Here is a 23,854-nt window from a genome sequence, read left to right as displayed (position 1 = left end):
GAGAAGGAGTCAGAGGGTCAGAGAGAGAAGGAGTCAGAGGGTCAGGAGAGAAGGAGTCAGGGGGTCAGAGAGAGAAGGAGTCAGTGGGTCAGAGAGAGAAGGAGTCAGAGGGTTAGAGAGAGAGAGTCAGAGGGTCAGAGAGAGAAGGAGTCAGAGAAGGAATCAGAGAGAAGGAGTCAGAGGGTCAGAGAGAGAGATAGTGAGAGAGAGGGTCAGAGAGAAGGAGTCAGAAGGTCAGAGAGAGAAGGAGTCAGAGGGTCAGAGTCAGAGGGTCAGAGAGAGAAGGAGTCAGTGGTCAGAGAGAGAAGGAGTCAGAGGGTCAGAGAGAGAGGGAGACAGAGGGTCAGAGAGAGAGGAGTCAGAGGGTCAGAGAGAGAAGGAGTCAGAGGGTCAGAGAGAGAAGGAGTCAGAGGGTCAGAGAGAGAAGGAGTCAGAGGGTCAGAGAGAGAAGGAGTCAGGGGGTCAGAGAGAGAATGAGTCAGTGGGTCAGAGAGAGAAGGAGTCAGAGGGTCAGAGAGAGATAGTGAGTCAGAGGGTCAGAGAGAGAGATAGTGAGAGAGAGAGAAGGAATGAGAGAGAAGGAGTCAGAGGGTCAGAGAGAGAGATAGTGAGAGAGAGAGAGAAGAATAAGAGAGAAGGAGTCAGTGGGTCAGAGAGAGAGGAGTCAGTGGGTCAGAGATTGAAATAGTGAGAGAGAGAAGTCAGAGAGAGGAGTCAGAGAGAGAGAGTCAGAGAGAGGGTCAGAGAGAGAGGGAGTCAGATGAGAGATAGTGAGAGAGAGGAGTCAGAGGGTCAGAGAGAGAAGGAGTCAGAGGGTCAGAGAGAGAAGGAGTCAAACGGTCAGGTCAGAGGGTCAGAGAGAGAAGGAGTCAGAGGGTCAGAGAGAGAGATAGTGAGAGAGAGGGTCAGAGAGAGAGGGAGTCAGAGGGTCAGAGAGAGAAGGAGTCAGAGGGTCAGAGAGCGAAGGAGTCAGAGGGTCAGAGAGAGAAGGAGTCAGAGGGTCAGAAGGAGGGAGTCAGAGGGTCAGAGAGAGAAGGAGTCAGTTGGTCAGAGAGAGAAGGATTCAGAGGGTCAGAGAGAGATAGAAGGAGTCAGTGGGTCAGAGAGAGAGAGAGAGTCAGAGGGTCAGAGAGAGAGGGAGTCAGAGGGTCAGAGAGAGAAGGAGTCAGAGGGTCAGAGAGAGGGAGTCAGAGGGTCAGAGAGAGAACGAGTCAGTGGGTAAGCGAGAAAAGGAGTCAGAGGGTCAGAAGGAGGGAGTCAGAGGGTCAGAGAGAGAAGGAGTCAGTTGGTCAGAGAGAGAAGGAGTCAGAGGGTCAGAGAGAGAGAGAAGGAGTCAGTGGGTCAGAGAGAGAGAGAGAGAGTCAGAGGGTCAGAGAGAGAGGGAGTCAGAGGGTCAGAGAGAGAAGGAGTCAGACGGTCAGAGAGAGAGGGAGTCAGAGGGTCAGAGAGAGAAGGAGTCAGAGGGTCAGAGAGAGAAGGAGTCAGAGGGTCAGAGAGAGAGAGAGAGTCAGAGGGTCAGAGAGAGTTGAAGTCAGAGGGTCAGAGAGAGAAGGAGTCAGAGGGTCAGAGAGAGAGAAGGAGTCAGTGGGTCAGAGAGAGATAGTGAGAGAGAGGGAGTCAGAGGGTCAGAGAGAGAGGAGTCAGAGGGTCAGAGAGAGAAGGAGTCAGAGGGTCAGAGAGAGAAGGAGTCAGATGGTCAGAGAGAGAGGGAGTCAGAGGGTCAGAGAGAGAAGGAGTCAGTGGGTCAGAGAGAGAAGGAGTCAGTGGGTCAGAGAGAGAAGGAGTCAGAGGGTCAGAGAGAGATAGTGAGAGAGAGGGTCAGAGGGAGAGGGAGTCAGAGGGTCAGAGAGAGAGGCAGTCAGAGGGTCAGAGAGAGAAGGAGTCAGTGGGTCAGAGAGAGGAGTCAGAGGGTCAGAGAGAGAGAGAGAAGGAGTCAGAGGGTGAGAGAGAGAGGGAGTCAGAGGGTCAGAGCGAGAGGGAGTCAGAGGGTCAGAGAGAGAAGGAGTCAGAGGGTTAGAGAGAGATGGAGTCAGAGGGTCAGAGAGAGAAGGAGTCAGAGGGTCAGAGAGAAGGAGTGAGGGGTCAGAGAGAGAAGAGTCAGGGGTGAGAGAGAGAAGGAGTCAGAGGGTCAGAGAGAGAAGGAGTCAGAGGGTCAGAGAGAGAAGGAGTCAATGAGAGAGAAGGAGTCAGAGGGTCAGAGAGAGAAGGAGTCAGAGGGTCAGAGAGAGAAGGAGTCAGAGGGTCAGAGAGAGAGATAGTGAGAGAGAGGGTGAGAGAGAGATAGTGAGAGAGAGAGAGAAGGAATGAGAGAGAAGGAGTCAGAGGGTCAGAGAGAGAGATAGTGAGAGAGAGAGAGAAGGAATGAGAGAGAAGGAGTCAGTGGGTCAGAGAGAGAAGGAGTCAGAGGGTCAGAGATTGAAATAGTGAGAGAGAGAAGGAATGAGAGAGGTCAGAGAGAGAGAGTCAGAGAGAGGGTCAGAGAGAGAGGGAGTCAGTGGGCCAGAGAGAGAGATAGGAGAGAGAGGGAGTCAGAGGGTCAGAGAGAGAAGGAGTCAGAGGGTGAGAGAGAAGGAGTCAGAGGGTCAGAGAGAGGGAGTCAGAGGGTCAGAGAGAGAAGGAGTCAGAGGTTCAGAGAGAGAAGGAGTCAGAGGGTCAGAGAGAGAAGGAGTCAGTGGGTCAGAGAGAGAAGGAGTCAGTGGTTCAGAGAGAGAAGGAGTCAGAGGGTCAGAGAGAGAGGGAGACAGAGGGTCAGAGAGAGAGGGAGTCAGAGGGTCAGAGAGAGAAGGAGTCAGAGGGTCAGAGAGAGAAGGAGTCAGAGGGTCAGAGAGAGAAGGAGTCAGAGGGTCAGCGAGAGAAGGAGTCAGGGGGTCAGAGAGAGAATGAGTCAGTGGGTCAGAGAGAGAAGGAGTCAGAGGGTCAGAGAGAGAGATAGTGAGAGAGAGGGTCAGAGAGAGAGATAGTGAGAGAGAGAGAAGGAATGAGAGAGAAGGAGTCAGTGGGTCAGAGAGAGAGATAGTGAGAGAGAGAGAGAAGGAATAAGAGAGAAGGAGTCAGTGGGTCAGAGAGAGAAGGAGTCAGAGGGTCAGAGATTGAAATAGTGAGAGAGAGAAGGAATGAGAGAGAGGAGTCAGAGAGAGAGATAGTGAGAGAGAGGGTCAGAGAGAGAGGGAGTCAGTGGGCCAGAGAGAGAGATAGTGAGAGAGAGGGAGTCAGAGGGTCAGAGAGAGAAGGAGTCAGAGGGTCAGAGAGAGAAGGAGTCAAACGGTCAGAGAGAGAAGGAGTCAGAGGGTCAGAGAGAGAAGGAGTCAGAGGGTCAGAGAGAGAGATAGTGAGAGAGAGGGTCAGAGAGAGAGGGAGTCAGAGGGTCAGAGAGAGAAGGAGTCAGAGGGTCAGAGAGCGAAGGAGTCAGAGGGTCAGAGAGAGAAGGAGTCAGAGGGTCAGAAGGAGGGAGTCAGAGGGTCAGAGAGAGAAGGAGTCAGTTGGTCAGAGAGAGAAGGATTCAGAGGGTCAGAGAGAGATAGAAGGAGTCAGTGGGTCAGAGAGAGAGAGAGAGTCAGAGGGTCAGAGAGAGAGGGAGTCAGAGGGTCAGAGAGAGAAGGAGTCAGAGGGTCAGAGAGAGGGAGTCAGAGGGTCAGAGAGAGAACGAGTCAGTGGGTAAGAGAGAAAAGGAGTCAGAGGGTCAGAAGGAGGGAGTCAGAGGGTCAGAGAGAGAAGGAGTCAGTTGGTCAGAGAGAGAAGGAGTCAGAGGGTCAGAGAGAGAGAGAAGGAGTCAGTGGGTCAGAGAGAGAGAGAGAGTCAGAGGGTCAGAGAGAGAGGGAGTCAGAGGGTCAGAGAGAGAAGGAGTCAGACGGTCAGAGAGAGAGGGAGTCAGAGGGTCAGAGAGAGAAGGAGTCAGAGGGTCAGAGAGAGAAGGAGTCAGAGGGTCAGAGAGAGAGAGAGAGTCAGAGGGTCAGAGAGAGTTGAAGTCAGAGGGTCAGAGAGAGAAGGAGTCAGAGGGTCAGAGAGAGAAGGAGTCAGTGGGTCAGAGAGAGATAGTGAGAGAGAGGGAGTCAGAGGGTCAGAGAGAGAGGGAGTCAGAGGGTCAGAGAGATAAGGAGTCAGAGGGTCAGAGAGAGAAGGAGTCAGATGGTCAGAGAGAGAGGGAGTCAGAGGGTCAGAGAGAGAAGGAGTCAGTGGGTCAGAGAGAGAAGGAGTCAGTGGGTCAGAGAGAGAAGGAGTCAGAGGGTCAGAGAGAGAGATAGTGAGAGAGAGGGTCAGAGAGAGAGGGAGTCAGAGGGTCAAAGAGAGAGGGAGTCAGAGGGTCAGAGAGAGAAGGAGTCAGTGGGTCAGAGAGAGAAGGAGTCAGTGGGTCAAAGAGAGAAGGAGTCAGAGGGTCAGAGAGAGAGGGAGTCAGAGGGTCAGAGAGAGAGGGAGTCAGAGGGTCAGAGAGAGAAGGAGTCAGAGGGTCAGAGAGAGAAGGAGTCAGAGGGTCAGAGAGAGAAGGAGTCAGAGGGTCAGCGAGAGAAGGACTCAGGGGGTCAGAGAGAGAAGGAGTCAGTGGGTCAGAGAGAGAAGGAGTCAGAGGGTTAGAGAGAGAGATAGTGAGAGAGAGGGTCAGAGAGAGAGATAGTGAGAGAGAGAGAGAAGGAATGAGAGAGAAGGAGTCAGTGGGTCAGAGAGAGAGATAGTGAGAGAGAGAGAGAAGGAATGAGAGAGAAGGAGTCAGTGGGTCAGAGAGAGAAGGAGTCAGAGGGTCAGAGATTGAAATAGTGAGAGAGAGAAGGAATGAGAGAGAGGAGTCAGAGAGAGAGATAGTGAGAGAGAGGGGCAGAGAGAGAGGGAGTCAGTGGGCCAGAGAGAGAGATAGTGAGAGAGAGGGAGTCAGAGGGTCAGAGAGAGAAGGAGTCAGAGGGTCAGAGAGAGAAGGAGTCAGAGGGTCAGAGAGAGGGAGTCAGAGGGTCAGAGAGAGAAGGAGTCAGTGGTTCAGAGAGAGAAGGAGTCAGAGGGTCAGAGGGAGAGATAGTGAGAGAGAGGGTCAGAGAGAGAGGGAGTCAGAGGGTCAAAGAGAGAGGGAGTCAGAGGGTCAGAGAGAGAAGGAGTCAGTGGGTCAGAGAGAGAAGGAGTCAGTGGGTCAGAGAGAGAAGGAGTCAGAGGGTCAGAGAGAGAAGGAGTCAGTGGGTCAGAGAGAGAGATAGTGAGAGAGAGGGAGTCAGAGGGTCAGAGAGAGAGGGAGTCAGAGGGTCAGAGAGAGAAGGAGTCAGTGGGCCAGAGAGAGAAGGAGTCAGAGGGTCAGAGAGAGAGATAGTGAGAGAGAGGGTCAGAGAGAGAGGGAGTCAGAGGGTCAGAGAGAGAAGGAGTCAGTGGGTCAGAGAGAGAAGGAGTCAGTGGGTCAGAGAGAGAGATAGTGAGAGAGAGGGAGTCAGAGGGTCAGAGAGAGAAGGAGTCAGTGGATCAGAGAGAGAGATAGTGAGAGAGAGGGTCAGAGAGAGAAGGAGTCAGTGGGTCAGAGAGAGAAGGAGTCAGAGGGTCAGAGAGAGAAGGAGTCAGAGAGAGAGAGAGAGTCAGTGGGTCAGAGAGAGAAGGAGTCAGAGGGTCAGAGAGAGAGAGAAGGAGTCAGAGGGTGAGAGAGAGAGGGAGTCAGTGGGAGAGAGAGGGAGTCAGAGGGTCAGAGAGAGAAGGAGTCAGAGGGTCAGAGAGAGATAGTGAGAGAGAGAAGGAATGAGAGAGAATTAGTCAGTGGGTCAGAGAGAGAAGGAGTCAGAGGGTCAGAGATTGAAATAGTGAGAGAGAGAAGGAATGAGAGAGAGGGTCAGAGAGAGAGAGGAGTCAGAGGGTCAGAGAGAGAGGGAGTCAGAGGGTCAGAGAGAGAAGGAGTCAGTGGGTCAGAGAGAGAGAGAAGGCGCAGAGGGTCAGAGATTGAAATAGTGAGAGAGAGAAGGAATGAGAGAGAGGAGTCAGAGAGAGAGAGAGAGATAGAGAGGTCAGATATTGAGATAGTGAGAGAGGAGTCAAAGAGAGAGAAGGAGACAGAGATTGAGATAGTGAGAGAGAGGGAGTCAGAGGGTCAGAGATTAAGATTAGTGAGAGAAGGAGTTAGAGAGAGAGAAGGAGACCGAGATTGAGAAAGTGAGAGAGAGGGTCAGAGAGAGAGAAGGAGACAGAGATTGAGATAGTGAGAGAGAGGGTCAGAGAGAGAGAAGGAGACAGAGATTGAGATTGAGATAGTGAGAGAGAGGGTCAGAGAGAGAGAAGGAGACAGAGATTGAGATTGAGATAGTGAGAGAGAGGGTCAGAGAGAGAGAAGGAGTCAGTGGGTCAGAGAGAGAAGGAGTCAGTGGGTCAGAGAGAGAGATAGTGAGAGAGAGGGAGTCAGAGGGTCAGAGAGAGAAGGAGTCAGTGGATCAGAGAGAGAGATAGTGAGAGAGAGGGTCAGAGAGAGAAGGAGTCAGTGGGTCAGAGAGAGAAGGAGTCAGAGGGTCAGAGAGAGAAGGAGTCAGAGAGAGAGAGAGAGTCAGTGGGTCAGAGAGAGAAGGAGTCAGAGGGTCAGAGAGAGAGAGAAGGAGTCAGAGGGTGAGAGAGAGAGGGAGTCAGTGGGTCAGAGAGAGAGGGAGTCAGAGGGTCAGCGAGAGAAGGAGTCAGAGGGTCAGAGAGAGATAGTGAGAGAGAGAAGGAATGAGAGAGAATTAGTCAGTGGGTCAGAGAGAGAAGGAGTCAGAGGGTCAGAGATTGAAATAGTGAGAGAGAGAAGGAATGAGAGAGAGGGTCAGAGAGAGAGAGGGAGTCAGAGGGTCAGAGAGAGAGGGAGTAAGAGGGTCAGAGAGAGAAGGAGTCAGTGGGTCAGAGAGAGAGAGAAGGCGTCAGAGGGTCAGAGATTGAAATAGTGAGAGAGAGAAGGAATGAGAGAGAGGAGTCAGAGAGAGAGAGAGAGATAGAGAGGAGTCAGATATTGAGATAGTGAGAGAGGAGTCAAAGAGAGAGAAGGAGACAGAGATTGAGATAGTGAGAGAGAGGGAGTCAGAGGGTCAGAGATTAAGATTAGTGAGAGAGAAGGAGTTAGAGAGAGAGAAGGAGACCGAGATTGAGAAAGTGAGAGAGAGGGTTAGAGAGAGAGAAGGAGACAGAGATTGAGATAGTGAGAGAGAGGGTCAGAGAGAGAGAAGGAGACAGAGATTGAGATTGAGATAGTGAGAGAGAGGGTCAGAGAGAGAGAAGGAGACAGAGATTGAGATTGAGATAGTGAGAGAGAGGGTCAGAGAGAGAGAAGGAGACAGAGATTGAGATTGAGATAGAGAGAGAGATGGTCAGAGAGAGAGAAGGAGACAGAGATTGAGATTGAGATAGAGAGAGAGAGAACCAGTGGTGATTCCAGATTGTGATGGTGACAATGTTGAATGTTCCATCTCTTTTTAGGTCAGGCAAGGAGAGGGGCTGACTGCACTGTACAGGAAAGAGCTGTTTAGTTCCGTAGGCAGCATTTCTTACAACACAATCCTTCCAAGTGTTTGAGTAATGTGTTGGAAACACAAGAACCAAAAAAAACAAGAGCAATAGTATTTGAAAGTTGGATTATTGATCAAATGAAACAAAAAAGCTTGAAGTCAAATGTGTTATACAGTTTAGGCAGACATTGCGGAGCTGTGGTTTCTCCAGTTTCCTCAGCCTACTGTCTGGTTCATGGGCATCTGAGGTAACTAGGGACTTTGAACCAGCGGCGAGCTGTGATGTTATCATCACCATGAGGCTAGTGAAGGATGACGGCCAGTGGAAGATGACGCAACCACCAGCAACATCATTCCAGACAATACTATTCAGTGGGGCTGAAGACTGAGGCCATACCTAACTCACTAGAGTGCTGTAGCGTAGCACTCCCAATACCCTCTAGACATTCCCTAGACGTAATATCTGATTATTAGCCATGGTGCTAGTTTTGGTCATTGTGGACATTTGATTATTTAAGTCCATGGAAAGCGTAATATTCTTCAGACTTTGGCAAAAGCCAGATCACCTGATTCAAATCATTCTCTTTCGCCTTGGAGATTTGAACAATTGCCAGCATAATAAGTGTAGGTAAATTGCCAGGATGGTGACACTTAGTTGAATGAAGACTACAGTGAAACTACTTATTGTTACTATTTCTATACTATTACTTGCATTGATTTGTGTCAATGGGTGACCTGAGAGGCTTGGAAATACTCAAGGGCAGGCAGAACGGAGGGAGGTAGGGAGAGAAAGAGAGAGAGAGAGAGAGAGGGGGGGGATGTGGCCCCCAAAAAACAGTGCTAATCTCCCATTTCCCCTCTTTCAGCTGGAATCCTCACAGGTGGCTGGCAGCTGGCTGACACTCCCTCCATTAATGGCCCGCTAATGATGTTAACTACTGGACCCAGTGCCAGGCTAGCGTAGCGCTGCACCGCTAACCACCACACAGCTAAACACACAAGGCCCACTGCCAACTGTGACTTAACGGCTGCAGTTGGTGTCTTATTCTGTCACGGAAAGGGGTTCAAGTAGAGTTCCGTGGATTTGCCCCCGATTTGATGGACTCTAGCCACTAAGAAGAGGTTGTGTTATGAGTGAGTGGATCGAGAACCACAAAGCAACGGATCCCCGGTTTTGATTAGCGTGTGTTGCGATCACTTGTACTTGGAGTCACTTGGGCCAGCCGTGGATGCTTCTCGAAAGACTTAGAGTCGCTAGATGCTGTAACGCTGACCTTCCTCCCTCCCCCTTCGGTCTCTCCCCCCATCCCCCACAGGACCCCTCCCCTCCAGAGAAGTGGCCCTCAGGCAAACATATCGACAGCCCCCCCCAGGATGACCAGGGATGTGCCCACCTCCGCCTCCGCCTCCACCACCACCTCTTCCACGTCTCCTATAAGCACTACCTAAACTGGCCTCTATCTATTTTCCTCAAGTAGTGACAGCAGACATAAAAATGGGTTGCCCTGTTTTGAGGGAAGTACGTCAAAAAAACGAAAACAGTCACACACACACAAAAAAAGGAATAGCAGAGTGCTTAGCTGGGGACGAGACCTTTGGAGTGCAGTTGTTGTCAGGGTTGTTTTCAGGACCTCAAAAGACCAAGGTACCATGGTTACGGCACTGTTTTCACTTTTGACTCAGGCAGGTCTTTTATGAGGTCTTGCTGAAATTAGAAAAGGTGAATGTTCATAGAGTTTTAGCTTTGCTGGTATTCACAGTTTGGTACTCAACTAGTCTGTTGTTGACTGTGATTAGGGAATCTTTTTATTATAAAGCAGTCAATCGTCAGTTGCCAAGGTTGATTCATGTATACGAAGCGGTTTCAAGTATTTGACAGGTGAATGAATCAAGGCCGAAGAAATCTTTTGACCAACAATGTTCTACAGAACACAATGTACTGTGAGTTGGTAGAAAATGGAGGACGTTTGTAACTATCAACAGAACAGATTTCAATAGATAATCAAAATACAGGTACAGTATTAAGAGAAAATAATTGCCTGTTTTCTACCCCCGCCCAAATATCACTAGATTGGATATTAGTAAGGCCCACACTACCCATATAGCGAATATGAACTATTTGCACTGTGGAATGTAATGTTATTCACAGTAACCCAGAGCATGGTTGTTGGTTTGTGTGTGGTACAGTGTGTGGGCCAACAGATGTCATATTAAAGATTGGAGAGGATCGTAGCGACCCTAGCCAGGACTATTAGTATAATTACAATATAAATTGGTGTTGGACTGTAAAATCCAATCCAAATGAAGTCACTTGGCAAGACACTGCTCTGTTTCCATACAATCCACGGGCAAACACTGTCACAATGTTCTCTGATCACAAAACGGAAATGATCAGGCAAGACTTTGATCCTCAACATTACTCCCGCCTCGATGGTTCTATTCAAACTCAATTATAAACAGCACATCTAATATACCCCTGGTACACAAAACATTGGCAAAAATGACAGACTGACCAGGTGAACCCAAGTGAAAACTATGATCCCTTACTGATGCCACTTGTTAAATCCACTTCAGTGTCGATGGAGGGGAGAAGAGCGGTTAAAGAGGGATTTTTTAAGCCTTGAGACAATTGAGACATGGATTGTGTGTGTGTGCCGTTCAGAGGGTGAATGGGAAAGACAAAAGACTGAAGTCCCTTTGAACGGGTATGGTAGTATACTCCGTGTATAAGTCCGTTACAAGACAAATTGGTTATTTTTTTGATATATTCGCACTGCATAGGAACTTCAATTGGACAGATTTCATATCTGATTTTCTTTCCCACCCTGAGTAAGTCAGAGGCCTGGTATTACATGATAAAGAGTCCCCCTCTCATCTCAACTCTGCTATAATCAAATTAAGGTCAACTCAGTGACTCTGCACTGAAGTATACTCTAGTGTCTCTGCAATACTAATGAATAGACCCAGGACTTAACATTCTGTAGAGAGAGGGAATGAATATGTCTTTGCGCCTGGCACCTTTCTGGCAAAAGCTGACAATCTTCCTCCAGAGGGCTTGAGGAAGCCTTTAAAAACAGACGGTTGATGCCTTTTACATTCCATGAAAGGGAAACAAAGGCTTTTTTCTCAGTTGGAGCTATCTCCCCTCCATCAGACTCCTGGCGGTGTACATTTGATTCCGTCTGTCAGTTTCCGCTCCGTCAGTGATCAAAGACGCCGCTCGCTCCCGTAACCTCGCACAAAAACCACGACTTTTGATATTTAAATATTAAAATAAAGTTCTTTTCATCCCCCGACTCTCTTGATTGAGGTTCTGTTCGACTGGAACGCAGACTGAATTAGTCAAGCATTGAGGTTTGTCAGTTGTTTGACTCTGCAAGGTCATATTGTCAGTTGTCTAGTTTGTTAAGTGGTCAAATAATATGCAATTCATACTTCCACGAACTAGTCTTACCCTTGAGACCTTATTAGAGAGTGAAAACAGCATCGTCCCAGTGGTCAACCCTAGCAACTGCACTCGTGAGCGACTCCCCTCTGAGCTGCGCCCACACGACCAATCGTGAACGAGTAACGCCACACCGTAGGGGACAGCCCCGCCTACCGCCAGTGTTTAATCCAACTTCTTCCTTTCCTTTCCCCTCCTCCACTCCTCTACTCTTTCTCTCTCTTTTTGTTGTTGTTGTCTCGCTCCATCTGTCTATCCCTCTCTACCTACCTGTCTCTGTTGGGCCGTGCCCGTACCAGGTGACTATATCAGTGGATGGTATTCTGACCACTACTGGTTATACCCAGGAGGACTATACCATGTTGGGCTCAGATGACTTCTTCTACATTGGGGGGAGTCCCAATACTGCGGACTTGCCCGGATCACCCGTCAGCAACAACTTCATGGGCTGCCTTAAAGATGTGAGTGTCTCTGGTTCAGTACTGGCATCACGGGGGGAATCACACACACACACACACACACACACACACACACACACACACACACACACACACACTCAGACACTCATACTTGCTCGCGTACACAAACAGTTTACACAGATATAATTTCTCTGCGTGTGAACCAGTGTGTGTGTGTGTGTGTGTGTGTGTGTGTGAGAGTGTAGGAGGTGTCAGACAGGCGTGTAGAGGCATCATACATTCCCTATGAACAGGCTGGATATTCTCTCAGAGACGCTAAATGATTATTCTAACTCTGTAAGAGGAAGTAAAATGATAAGTCACCATAGTTGGTATGAAATAGTTTTTCTCACCAATAAGGCTCCAAGCCACAACTTAACAAGATGAGAAAAGGACCACTCCATTTCAAACATTATACTCTGGTATGCCTAATGGCTTATATAGGAAGGACTGGGAATAAGGCTCCAATTCATTTCTTCATAAAGGTTCTCTGATTTGAATAAGTGATTACTTTTTCATCGGTTTTAATGAATCATATAGTAATCACATCTCTAACTTAATTATGCTCTTACAATTACGTTTTCATTATTTTGGTTGCTGTAAGAAAAATTCCCTCTTGGACTTATCCTCCCAAGGCATTTCTAGTCTGTCTCCTGAAGATGAGGATCAGGGCCGTTTCTAGCTTTTTGGGGGCCCTAAGCGAGAGTTGGTTGAGGGCCCCCCCCCCCACATCACAGACAACAAATGTATTGGCTCCCCTCTTGATGGCGTGGAGAACATTTTAGTTTTAAAGCAAATGTTCTGTAATTCTACACACTTTCCCATGGGTTTTAAAACACATTTCACATTTTACTCATTGTGACATGTGGAAGAGAGAGAACTTTGCCTTTTTAAAGCACATTTTCTGCAATTCTACACATTTGCCATGGGGTTGAGAGAAACATGTGCAGTTTTAAAGCAAAGATCCTGCAATTCTACATATTTTGCCATGGCTTATGCCATGTTCATATGATACTGTATGTGTGAGAGTGACTAACAAAATCAATTGGGGCCCCCTAGAGGTCAGGGCCCCTGGGCCGATGATGCACTACCCAATTTAGAATTGCACGTTGTGTATTCTACTATCCTAACTAACAGTAAGTTTAGACCCCGACTCACCTTCCAAAGTTGCTTATGCCCGGAAAACATCACTGATGATGACGATGATACAATCAATTCCCAAACAGAGAGAGAGAGAGAAACAGAGGGCGAGAAGGAGGGAAGGGAGGAGTAAGAGGAAGAGGAAAGAGGAGGATGAGGGAAAGTGAAGGAGTATAAACCAGCGGGAAAAAGGACACATCTTTTTTTAAATGCAGAGAGAAGAGAAGAAAGAGGCATGACATGACTTGGACGAGTGAAATCTGCCAGTAATTGTCAAAGTATTAAGGGAGGAAGGAAGACTAAGAGCAAGAGAAAGGGTGATACTGTACGAGCAGACGGGGAAGGGGGAGCAGACACAGCGAAAGGACGTGAGAAGACAGATGTCCAGTCAAGAAAGAATGAAGCCTGCAAGTGAAGTCTGCAATATATAATCAGCTGTGAAAATGGGAAGAGAGGGTGACAAGTAAGAGTGAGAAGACTGTGTAGAAGAGAATGGGGGGCAGAAATTAGAGAGAGAAGAGCAAGTGAAGAGCGGGTTAAGGGAAAGAGAGAGAGAGGGAGACTCAGTGAGCATAGCCTTGCTATTGAGAGAGGCCCGCCGTAGGCAGAGCCGGCTCTCAAGAGAAGGCAGGCTATGTGCACACTGCCCATAAAATAAGGTGGAAACTGAGCTGCACTTCCTAACCTCCTGCCAAATGTATGATCATATTAGAGACACATACAGTGCATTCGGAAAGTATTCAGACCTATTGACTTCTTTTTAACGTTACAGCCTTATTCTAAAGTTGATTTAGAAAATAGTCTAATCATCAATCTACACCTAATATCCCATAAGGACAAAGGAAAAACTTTTTTTTAGAAACATTTGCAAAGTTATTCAAAGTAAAAGCTGAAATATTACATTTACATAAGTATTCAGACCCTTTACTCAGTACTTTGCTGAAGTGCCTCGAGTCTCCTTGGGTAGGATACTACAAGCTTGGCACACCTGTATTTGGGGAGGTGTGCGCAACAGAGGAACTCTGGAGCTCCTTCAGAGTGACCATCGGGTTCTTGGTCACCTCCCTGACAAAGGGCCTTCTCCCCCGATTGTTCAGTTTGGCCGGGCGGCTAGGTCTAGGAAGAGTCTTGGTGGTTCCAAGCTTCTTCCATTTAAGATTGATGGAGGCTACTGTGTTCTTGGGGACCTTCAATGCTGCAGAAATGTTTTGGTACCCTTCCCCAGATCTGAGCCTCGACACAATCCTGTCCCGGAGCTCTACGGACAATTCCTTCGACCTCATGGCTTGGTTTTTGCTCTGACATGCACTGTCAACTGTGGGACCTTTTATAGATAGGTGTGTGCCTTTCCAAATCATGTCCAATCAATTTAATTTACCACAGGTGGACTCCAATCAAGTTGTAGAAACATCTCAAGGATGATCAATGGAAACAGGATGCACCTGAGCTTAATTTCGAGTCTCATAGCAAAGGGTCTGAATACTAAAATAAATAAGGTATTTCTGTTTTTTATTTTTAATACATTTGCTAACTTTTCTGAAAACCTGTTTTCGCTTTGTCATTATGGGGTATTGGTGTAGATTGTGGCTTAAAAAAAAAAAAATATGTATGTAGTTCTGTCCTTGAGCTGTTCTTGTCTATTAATGTTCTGTGTTATGTCATGTTTCATGTGGACCACAGGAAGAGTAGCTGTTGCAACAGCTAATGGGGATCCTAATTTATGTTTATTTACCTATTTGCACATTGTTATAACAAACACAGAGAGTGAGAGAGTGAGAGAGTGAGAGAGAGAGAGAGAGAGAGCGCGCCGCTGGTGAATCCAGATTGTGATGGTGACAAATGTTGAATGTTCCATCTCTTTTTAGGTCAGGCAAAGAGAGGGGCTGACTGCACTGTACAGGAAAGAGCTGTTTAGTTCCATAAGAAATGCTGCCTATGTACAACACAACCCTTCCAAGTGTTTGAGTAATGTGTTGGGAAAAAACACAAGAGCAGTATCCAGGCACATTCTCTCTAGTGGTATTTGAAAGTTGGATTATTGATAAAAAGCAGACTCTTGGGGACTGTTTCATCCTCTTGGTCAGTAGCGTGGGCAGATTTCGGAGTCTTGTCTCAGGGCTGTGGCCGTGATTTCAAGCTCCCAGTGGAGCGAAACGCCTTTGATACGCCTGGCCAGGAGCCTCCAGGAGCGAGAAACCCATTGAATGGGAGCAGAGAGTGGGGATGGAGTGAGTCAAAAGACAGAAAAAGGAGAGTGGGAGCCACAGAGGATCTCAAGTCTTTTAGAGATACACTTAGTTTACCTTGTTTTATTGTTATAGGTTACGCTGTGAAGTTACACCTTTATTTCACTGGGCAAGTCTTTTATGGGCACATAACTCTTTCCCCCCAATATTACCATCTGTCTTCCCCTCTGCTTCTACATGTCACCTTGCTATCACCCTCTTTCACACCCTCCTATCCCTCTCTCTTCCCTCTCTCTTCTCTCTCGCTCTCTCTCTCTCCAGGCATTTGTGTAATTAAGTCTACACCAGCTTTGACATCCAAATTAAAAATGGATTTCTTCGACTGATTCCCAAACTAGCAGAATTCACCCCCCCTCTCCTCCCTCCCTCTCTCCCCACCTCCCCATTCCCGCTCTGTCTCTCTGCAGCTCCATGTGAGCCTCACCTTGGTTGGATGATAGGATCTCCCCAACTCTCTTCTCTCTCCCGTCCTCATTTGACACATTTTACTCAGGCACCTCAGCGTGCAGCCTACCCAATTCACATCTTTTCCACAATGGTAAATTAGTCAGGTGTGTGTGATGATTGATTGATTGTGTGTGTGTGTGTGTGTGTGTGTGTGTGTGTGTGTGTGTGTGTGTGTGTGTGTGTGTGTGTGTGTGTGTGTGTGTGTGTGTGTGTGTGTGTGTGTGTGTGTGTGTGTGTGTGCATGGGTGTGTGCCTCTAAGCTTGCGTGGTGAGTATTTGGGTCTGTTTGTGTGAGTTGGCTTGTGAGTAACAGAGAAACACTCATTTGCAGGGATTGGTGTTTACAAGTCTGTTTTGTTTGCTGCTCTTGCTCTCTGTTCTCCTCCTGACCTGAGAAGTGAAAACAGTAGATGAAGTAGCTGTTGAATACTGTTGAAGTATTGCACCTGTATGTCAATTACAAATAGTGTCAACAAAATAATTATTCCTTTTAAAAACAATGCCCCTCTGAAACAGGTCTGTTTTCCTGAAGAAATTAACATTCACACCTGCAACAACCCCCCAACAAACAAACCCACAAGAGAATTATATACAATTATGGCCAACAACAACCTCCATTTGCTCTCTCTCTCTCTCTCTCACACACACACACACACACACACACACACACACACACACACACACACACACACACACACACACACACACACACACACACACACACACAGGTCCTCAGCCCCTGGGAGCATCAGTGAAAGTGATTATGTCTGGGCCAGCCTGGCTGCTCGCTGGATTGCAGCGCTGCTTAGGCTGTCCGAGTTTCTCAATGACAAAACAAATCAATCCAGTCACCCCGAAGGAGACGAATGGCACAGCGCTCGTGCTAGCCGTGAGAACAGTGAAAAGCATAAGCCGATACACGCCGATACACATCGGTTCAGACAGACATTTTGACGGGGTCACACCTCCAAAGTTATTCCTCCAGAAAATGTCCCCTGTGCCTTTTGGCAAAAGTTGTTAAGTAACATCAGAATAGTGACAGAACTGCTTGTCTTATTACAGGGACTTAGCGATAATGTTTAGACGAATACAGGAGGCTGTCTTACCTTTAAACTCTCTGAAGTTCACCTAAAGTTTGGCTGCCGCTCATGTACTTACTGTCCTGTAATGTCGTCAACATACAGAGCATTCGGAAAGTATTCAGACCCCTTGACTTTTTCCACATTTTTCCACATTTTTTGCATCCTTCTTCAAAAATGGATTTTAAAAAAGCCTCATCAGTCTACACACAATACCCCATAATGATAAAGCAAAAACGTGTTTTAGAAATATATATTAAAAAAAAAACAGAAATACCTTATTTACTTAAGTATTTAGACCCTTTGCTATGAGACTTGAAATTGAGCTCAGGTGCATCCTGTTTCCATCGATCATCCTTGAGCTGTTTCTACTTGATTGTAGTCCAGCTGTGGTAAATTCAATTGATTTGTTAAGGCACACACCTGTCTATTTAAGGTCCCACAGTCGACAGTGCATGTCAGAGCTAAAAACCAAGCCATGAGGTCGAAGGACTTCCCTCTGGCATCGCAGATATCACAATACCAGCAATTAACCCATTGCTTTTGTGAGGGACTGCAGCACCTTGTCCTCCTCCTCACCCACGTTCTCCCCCCCCCCCCTCCTCCCTCACTCTCTATCTAACACCATGAGTTGAGTCCACTCACTGTGGCTGGTTTGTCGACTGCCAACGAAGAGTTAGCACGGCTTATTAGCGACGCTAATCCGTCTCTAATGACGAGATTGTGAGGCCCGCAGAGCAGAAGCTGTTGCCGCACCTCAGGAGTTTAGCTACCAGAGTTCAGACCTGTGTTCAAGTAGTATTTGTTGTTTATCAAATACTTTGGCTGGGTTCGCTTTAGCTATGTCTGGTGCAATGCAATCAATAGAATAAATCCCGGAAGTGGAAACTCTGCCGACCGTTCCGGCAGGCTCGTTGAAACGCTCAATGACTTAGCCAAGCCTGCAGTCACGATGGAAAATAGGAAAATATGGCAGCGATACAAGTGGAGCTATGGAGGAAAGGGGAAGCAGAGAAGTTTGCAGCTTTTGCAGAGCCGCTTGTATTAAATGTTGAAATGAGAGAAGTGAGTTGAGGCATTACCCAGTTCTCATGTTTAAAGCCATTTCGGTAAACCGTGAGATTTCAGCTGGTCCATTTTTGTTGCGGGCTTTGCAGTACCTCGGCACTAACTTGAGAGGAAAAATGAAATGGGATGTGCTGGGAATGGCAATCTTTCTAACGCTACCCTAAAATAACTACTTTCAGGGCCTGGTGTCTGCGTCCCTGCATATCTGCCACACTTCTGTTTGTGAGTGTGTGTGCTCACCGGGCCAAGAACCAACTTTGCTTCTGTGTTCTCACCCTCCGTCTAAAAGTGGCGTTCTCACACACTTGCGGTGGTTTCACAGTGTGCCACCTTTCCAGGGCGGCTAACACCATTCCTCCGATGACAGCCGTCATGGTAGTGTATGGACCTGTCAGATAAAGCTGCAGGAAAAGACAGCTTAATAAACTATCCAGAGTTTTTAGCACCGAATATATATATATATATATATATATATATATATATATATATATATATATATATTCGGTGCTAAAAACTCTGGATATATATATATGCGCATACAAGAGTGTAGACATTAATTTTTTTAGCTTTAAGTCTGACAGGAACATTTGTATTAGTCTGTAGGAGTCTACTACATTATTCCCTTCTTTATTCCCTTCATCCTGCGCCTTGATATCACCCAGAGTGTCGTTGTGAATAATTGAGTTTACTAAACTGTGAATCCCACACTCACACAAACAAACGCTGCGCTTCTTCTAAAGTCTATGGTTAGTCATTTGAAAATTATAGTCACTCTGTAGCATAATTGGATATTGAGACGCTAAATTCAATGTGAAGGGAGTTTTGAATGGCAAGGGCGTGTAAACGGAACACATTGTGTTTCAGAGAAATCCAAGGAAGGCTCGACGGCATCGCTATTCAAAGGAGCAGCTTGTCGTATATATTCATTTTTATTCACATTCAAAGTGCCTGACGCATTTGTCTATGTCCAAACCTATCAATATACAAAGTAGACAGCTAGCCTTTGCATGCATCATTTCTCTTTCCCAAACTCATGTGGTGTCTACGATTGTTAAAACAGCCTATAGAATGTGAACATTAACCTAAACATCGACTTAGACATTAGCTCATTAGCTTATACCCTGATGAAGACAAGCTGTCGAAACGTTGGACATAAATACTTTTGCACCTGAGCTCCTAGAGTGTGTGCCTCTCCTTTATTTATTTTTTAAGTGTCTATGATTGCCAACACGGCCCACAGAATGTGAACATGAACCTAAACATTAGCTGACCGTACTAAAATCAAAATGCCTCTATCGCCTCCCCTCTCTCCCTATAGGTGGTGTATAAGAATAACGACTTCAAGCTAGAACTCTCCCGGCTGGCCATCGAGCGGGACCCTAAGATCAGCCTGAACGGAGACCTCGTCTTCCGCTGTGAGGACGTGGCCGCCCTGGACCCCGTCACCTTTGAGTCCCCCGAGTCCTTCATCGCCCTGCCCAAGTGGAACACCAAGAAAACAGGCTCCATCTCCTTCGACTTCCGCACCACAGAGCCCAGCGGCCTGCTGCTGTTCAGCCACGGGCGCCCCCAGGGTCCTAAAGAGCAGAAGCCGGGTCGAGACATGAAGTCAGACTATTTTGCTATGGAGCTGCTGGACGGCTTCCTATACCTACTCATGGACATGGGGTCGGGGAGTATCAAGCTGAAGACCAGTAATAAGAAGGTGAACGACGGGGAGTGGTGCCATGTGGACTTCCAGAGGGAAGGGAGGAAAGGTGAACATATGAACACGAAGCAGTGTGACAATACCTTCCTAATGTTATGGTTCTGAAGGAGTCTAATGTACACACTTGTAGACTATTGCGTATATAGAGAGCTGTGTATATTCTACACGGGAGGTGCTGAGGAGAGAACGGCTGGCTGGAATGGTGTCAAACACATGGAAACCATGTTTGAGGTTTTTGATGCCATTCCATTCATTCTGTTCCAGCCATTATAGGGGAGCCCGTCCTTCCCAATTAAGGTGGCACCAGCCTCCTGTGCTTCCTGAAGTACTTTATTTCTTTGGAGTACACGTGTACAGGCTTTTGAATATTCATTTTCCTTCATTTACCTTTTCTAATGATGATCTTCCTGTCCTTCAGCCCTGCCTAAAAGCCTTCTCCTACACACCTCTCCACCCCCTCCTCCCGCCTCTCTCTGTCCTGTCGTACCCATTTCTTCTCATACCGTCCCCTGAGGGGTCTGCATGATGCATGCATGCTTTCACGTAGGCACTTATGGTTTTGTGTGTGTGTGTGTGTGTGTGTGTGTGCGCGTTTGCATGCGCACATGCGTGTGTTGCGCTACTATAGGGAGTCTCTCTGAGCACACTCCTGCCCCTCCTGTAATTGCATTTTAATAGACAATTAAGAGTGAGTCGTAAATCATAGCCGGGCGCCACGAGAAGAACCTGGGTCTCATCCACTCTCATCTATGCTGCATTTTGCTGGGTTGTTCCCCCTCCACTCAACCGATTATAGCCACAACACAAACACACAAGACCATACAAAAGCACTCTCATTCAACATCCACTCAACCACAGACACAGACACACGCACACGCACACACACACGCACACACACAATCCCATCCACTCAACCACAGACACAGACACACACACACACGCGCACACACACACACAATCCCATGCGCTCAATCACACTTGCCCGCAAACACAAGAGTACCAACATGTAAACACACTTACTAACACACGTTATCTAGCCTAATGCTTCAATTACATTCACACATACCACAGGTGCGCGGTGGCGCCGTAATAGGGGCGGACGGGCTCATAGTAATGTTTGGAATGGAATTAATGGAATGTATTGAACACATGAAACACATGGTTTACAGGTGTTTGATGCCATGCCATTCACTCCATTCCAGCCATTATTATGAGCCGTCCTCCCCTCAGCAGCCTCCTGTGACACACACATGCAGTACACAGTCAGGGTGGGGGAGGAACTGATTACATGTAGTCAGTTGCATGGAATCTGATTACAACAAAAAACTGTAATCGGTTGCGTTACCAGCAAAAATATTGTAATCGGATTACCGATACATTTTGAAAAACTTTATGATTACTTCTTGGATTACTTTTCATTTCAGAAAGGATGTTTGCGGAAAAAATACAGTACGGCACCTTTCTGTTTCCTCGGTGGCATTCAATTAAGAACTGTACACATGTGACATGACGTGTGTATAACCCTCCTCTCTCCGCCTCCACTCCCAGGCTCCATCTCGGTGAACAGCCGCAGCATCCCCTTCAACTCCAACGAGGGCAGTGAGATCCTGGACCTGGACAGCGACATGTTCCTGGGGGGTCTCCCCGAGACCCGCTCTGACCTGGTGCTGCCCCCCGAGGTCTGGACCGCCTTGCTCAACTACGGCTACGTGGGCTGCGTCCGCGACCTCTTCATCGACGGCAAGAGCCGCGACGTGCGCCGCCTGGCCGAGATCCAGAGCTCCCCGGGCGTCAGCAGCTTCTGCACCCGCGAGCTTCAGAAGAGGTGCAGCAGCACCCCCTGTGGGAACGGAGGCCTGTGTAAAGAGGGATGGAACCGCTACATCTGCGACTGCACCGGCACCGGCTACCTGGGCAGCAACTGTGAACTCGGTGAGGAGAAACAGGGAGACTGGAGAAGTGGAGGAGTGGGAAACAAGTGGTGGTCAAAACAGGATGAGGACATTTGGGTAGCAGGCTGCGGAGATTAAGTCATGTTTGGTTTCATGCTTACAAGTGTTATTATGGCCAGCGAGTTAAACCTAATCACAATAGACTTTAGATAGTACGAGTACATGGACTTCATCCTGTGCTACTCTGAAGCCTCAACCAGCTGCAGTGTGGTAAAAGGACATTTGAAGGAGGAATGCACTCGAGGATGGGTGGCTTTTGGGAAGCTAGCTGACTGAACTGCTGGGAGGTTGGGTGAGGTTTGGGGAGCTCGGTTGAGCGACGATGCTTACTGTCACCATCTGGGCTTGTCACACATCCAGGTGGTGCAAGGCTGCTCTCTCTCTGTCTGTCTGTTTGGGGGTGGTGCAACCTGCTAGCGGCTACGCATGTCTGATCCATTCTAATTCGCTGTAGGCTGTTTGTTGTGTAATAGCACCAAAGGAACCGTTGAGGTGAAATGAATGCACAGTATAGGGATGTTGTGTTGTAGGTCTGCCAAAGGTAATGGCACAATAGAACATTGGGATTGAAATCAAGGCAGTGGAGGAAGTGAAGGATTTACGTGTAATGGGACAGTTTAGGAAGTGAAGGATTTAAGTGTAATGGGACAGTTTAGGAAGTGAAGGATCTACGTGTAATGGACAGTTTAGGAAGTGAAGGATCTACGTGTAATGGACAGTTTAGGAAGTGAAGGATCTATGTGTAATGGACAGTTTAGGAAGTGAAGGATCTACGTGTAATGGACAGTTTAGGAAGTGAAGGATCTACGTGTAATGGACAGTTTAGGAAGTGAAGGGTCTACGTGTAATGGACAGTTTAGGAAGTGAAGGATCTACATGTAATGGACAGTTTAGGAAGTGAAGGATCTACGTGTAATGGACAGTTTAGGAAGTGAAGGATCTACGTGTAATGGACAGTTTAGGAAGTGAAAGATCTACGTGTAATGGACAGTTTAGGAAGTGAAAGATCTACGTGTAATGGACAGTTTCGGAAGTGAAGGATCTACGTGTAATGGACAGTTTAGGAAGTGAAGGATCTACGTGTAATGGACAGTTTAGGAAGTGATAGATCTACATGTAATGGACAGTTTAGGAAGTGAAGGATCTACGTGTAATGGACAGTTTAGGAAGTGAAGGATCTACGTGTAATGGACAGTTTAGGAAGTGAAGGATCTACGTGTAATGGACAGTTTAGGAAGTGAAGGATCTACGTGTAATGGACAGTTTAGGAAGTGAAGGATCTACGTGTAATGGACAGTTTAGGAAGTGAAGGATCTACGTGTAATGGACAGTTTAGGAAGTGAAGGATCTACGTGTAATGGACAGTTTAGGAAGTGAAGGATCTACGTGTAATGGACAGTTTAGGAAGTGAAGGGTCTACGTGTAATGGACAGTTTAGGAAGTGAAGGATCTACATGTAATGGACAGTTTAGGAAGTGAAGGATCTACGTGTAATGGACAGTTTAGGAAGTGAAGGATCTACGTGTAATGGACAGTTTAGGAAGTGAAAGATCTACGTGTAATGGACAGTTTAGGAAGTGAAAGATCTACGTGTAATGGACAGTTTCGGAAGTGAAGGATCTACGTGTAATGGACAGTTTAGGAAGTGAAGGATCTACGTGTAATGGACAGTTTCGGAAGTGAAGGATCTACGTGTAATGGACAGTTTCGGAAGTGAAGGATCTACGTGTAATGGACAGTTTAGGAAGTGAAGGATCTACGTGTAATGGACAGTTTAGGAAGTGAAGGATCTACATGTAATGGACAGTTTAGGAAGTGAAGGATCTACGTGTAATGGACAGTTTAGGAAGTGAAGGATCTACGTGTAATGGACAGTTTAGGAAGTGAAAGATCTACGTGTAATGGACAGTTTCGGAAGTGAAGGATCTACGTGTAATGGACAGTTTCGGAAGTGAAGGGCAGTTTAGTGTAATGTTTCTGTTTCTTAAATGGGGCCATCTGTGTTTTTGTAGCGCTTCCTTGCCATCTAGTGTGGCAATGTAATACTGCAAGGGTGTGAAAGAGAGTTATGCTTCGTTGTAACACGTCTGGCATTTTACGTGACACATTTTAGTCTTATCCAGAGCAATTAGGTTTAAGTGCCTTGCTCAAGGGCACGGCGGCGGATTTTTTTCACCTATTCGGCTCGAGGATTTGAACCAATGACCTGTCGTTTACTGACTCAACGCTCTGACCAGAGTGGCCTAACACAATATTTGTGTATGAGTAGTGTGGGACTTGGTCTAATGTTTCATGTTTCTGTTTCTCAAATGGGCCGGCTGTGTTTCTCCTGCTGCTTCCCTGCCATCTAGTGTGGCTATCAAATACTGCAAGGCCGTGAAAGAGAGTTATGCTTGGCTGTCACAAGTTTGACCACAGTGTCTTAACTCAATATTTGTGTATGAGTAGTGTGGGACTTTGTCTTCAATAATCCAGTGAGATTGGAAACTAACCTTCTAAACCTTTTAATTTAACAGCAAGTAGTTGTTTTCCAAAAAGCAATATGCTATCTGTTCAAGTGGATTTCAGTGGCCTAACCAGTAGCAGCATACAGTATTTGGTTTGTGCTCCCAACCATATGCATCTAAAATAAAAGGCAAGTACCCAGCCATGGTGAATCAGCTGAGCCCATGGCAACATGTGTTGACCCATATACACAGCCCTCCTTAGGCAACTCTTCAGAAGTGATCTAGTCAGCTGCAGGGGGTGCATGCATTGTTTCTCTGAACGGGCCTAAGATGACGTCAACGCATCTACAATAACTCTTCTATTGTTTGTGTTAGACCTGGTTCCTCTAGTTTCTCTTCAAAGAAAAGACGCTTTGCTGAACTTGGATGTCCTTTCCCGTGCTGGG

The 23,854-nt window shown here is 47.1% G+C and overlaps 1 protein-coding gene across 1 annotated transcript in view; it reads left to right on the top strand.

Annotated features, from left to right (window-relative positions):
* Positions 1 to 23,854, top strand: part of LOC115138164 (neurexin-2-like) — a 599,118-nt gene that overhangs the window by 52,887 nt on the left and 522,377 nt on the right. Inside the window, exons 3-5 of the mRNA XM_065025518.1 lie at positions 11,163 to 11,324; positions 18,620 to 19,058; positions 20,558 to 20,941. Of these exons, the coding sequence (XP_064881590.1) occupies positions 11,163 to 11,324; positions 18,620 to 19,058; positions 20,558 to 20,941 (985 nt within the window). The remainder of the gene's footprint in view (positions 1 to 11,162; positions 11,325 to 18,619; positions 19,059 to 20,557; positions 20,942 to 23,854) is intronic.

This window comes from Oncorhynchus nerka, linkage group LG12, assembly GCF_034236695.1.
Source record: "Oncorhynchus nerka isolate Pitt River linkage group LG12, Oner_Uvic_2.0, whole genome shotgun sequence".
NCBI lineage: Eukaryota > Metazoa > Chordata > Actinopteri > Salmoniformes > Salmonidae > Oncorhynchus > Oncorhynchus nerka.
This window is presented reverse-complemented; position numbering and strand designations above follow the sequence as displayed.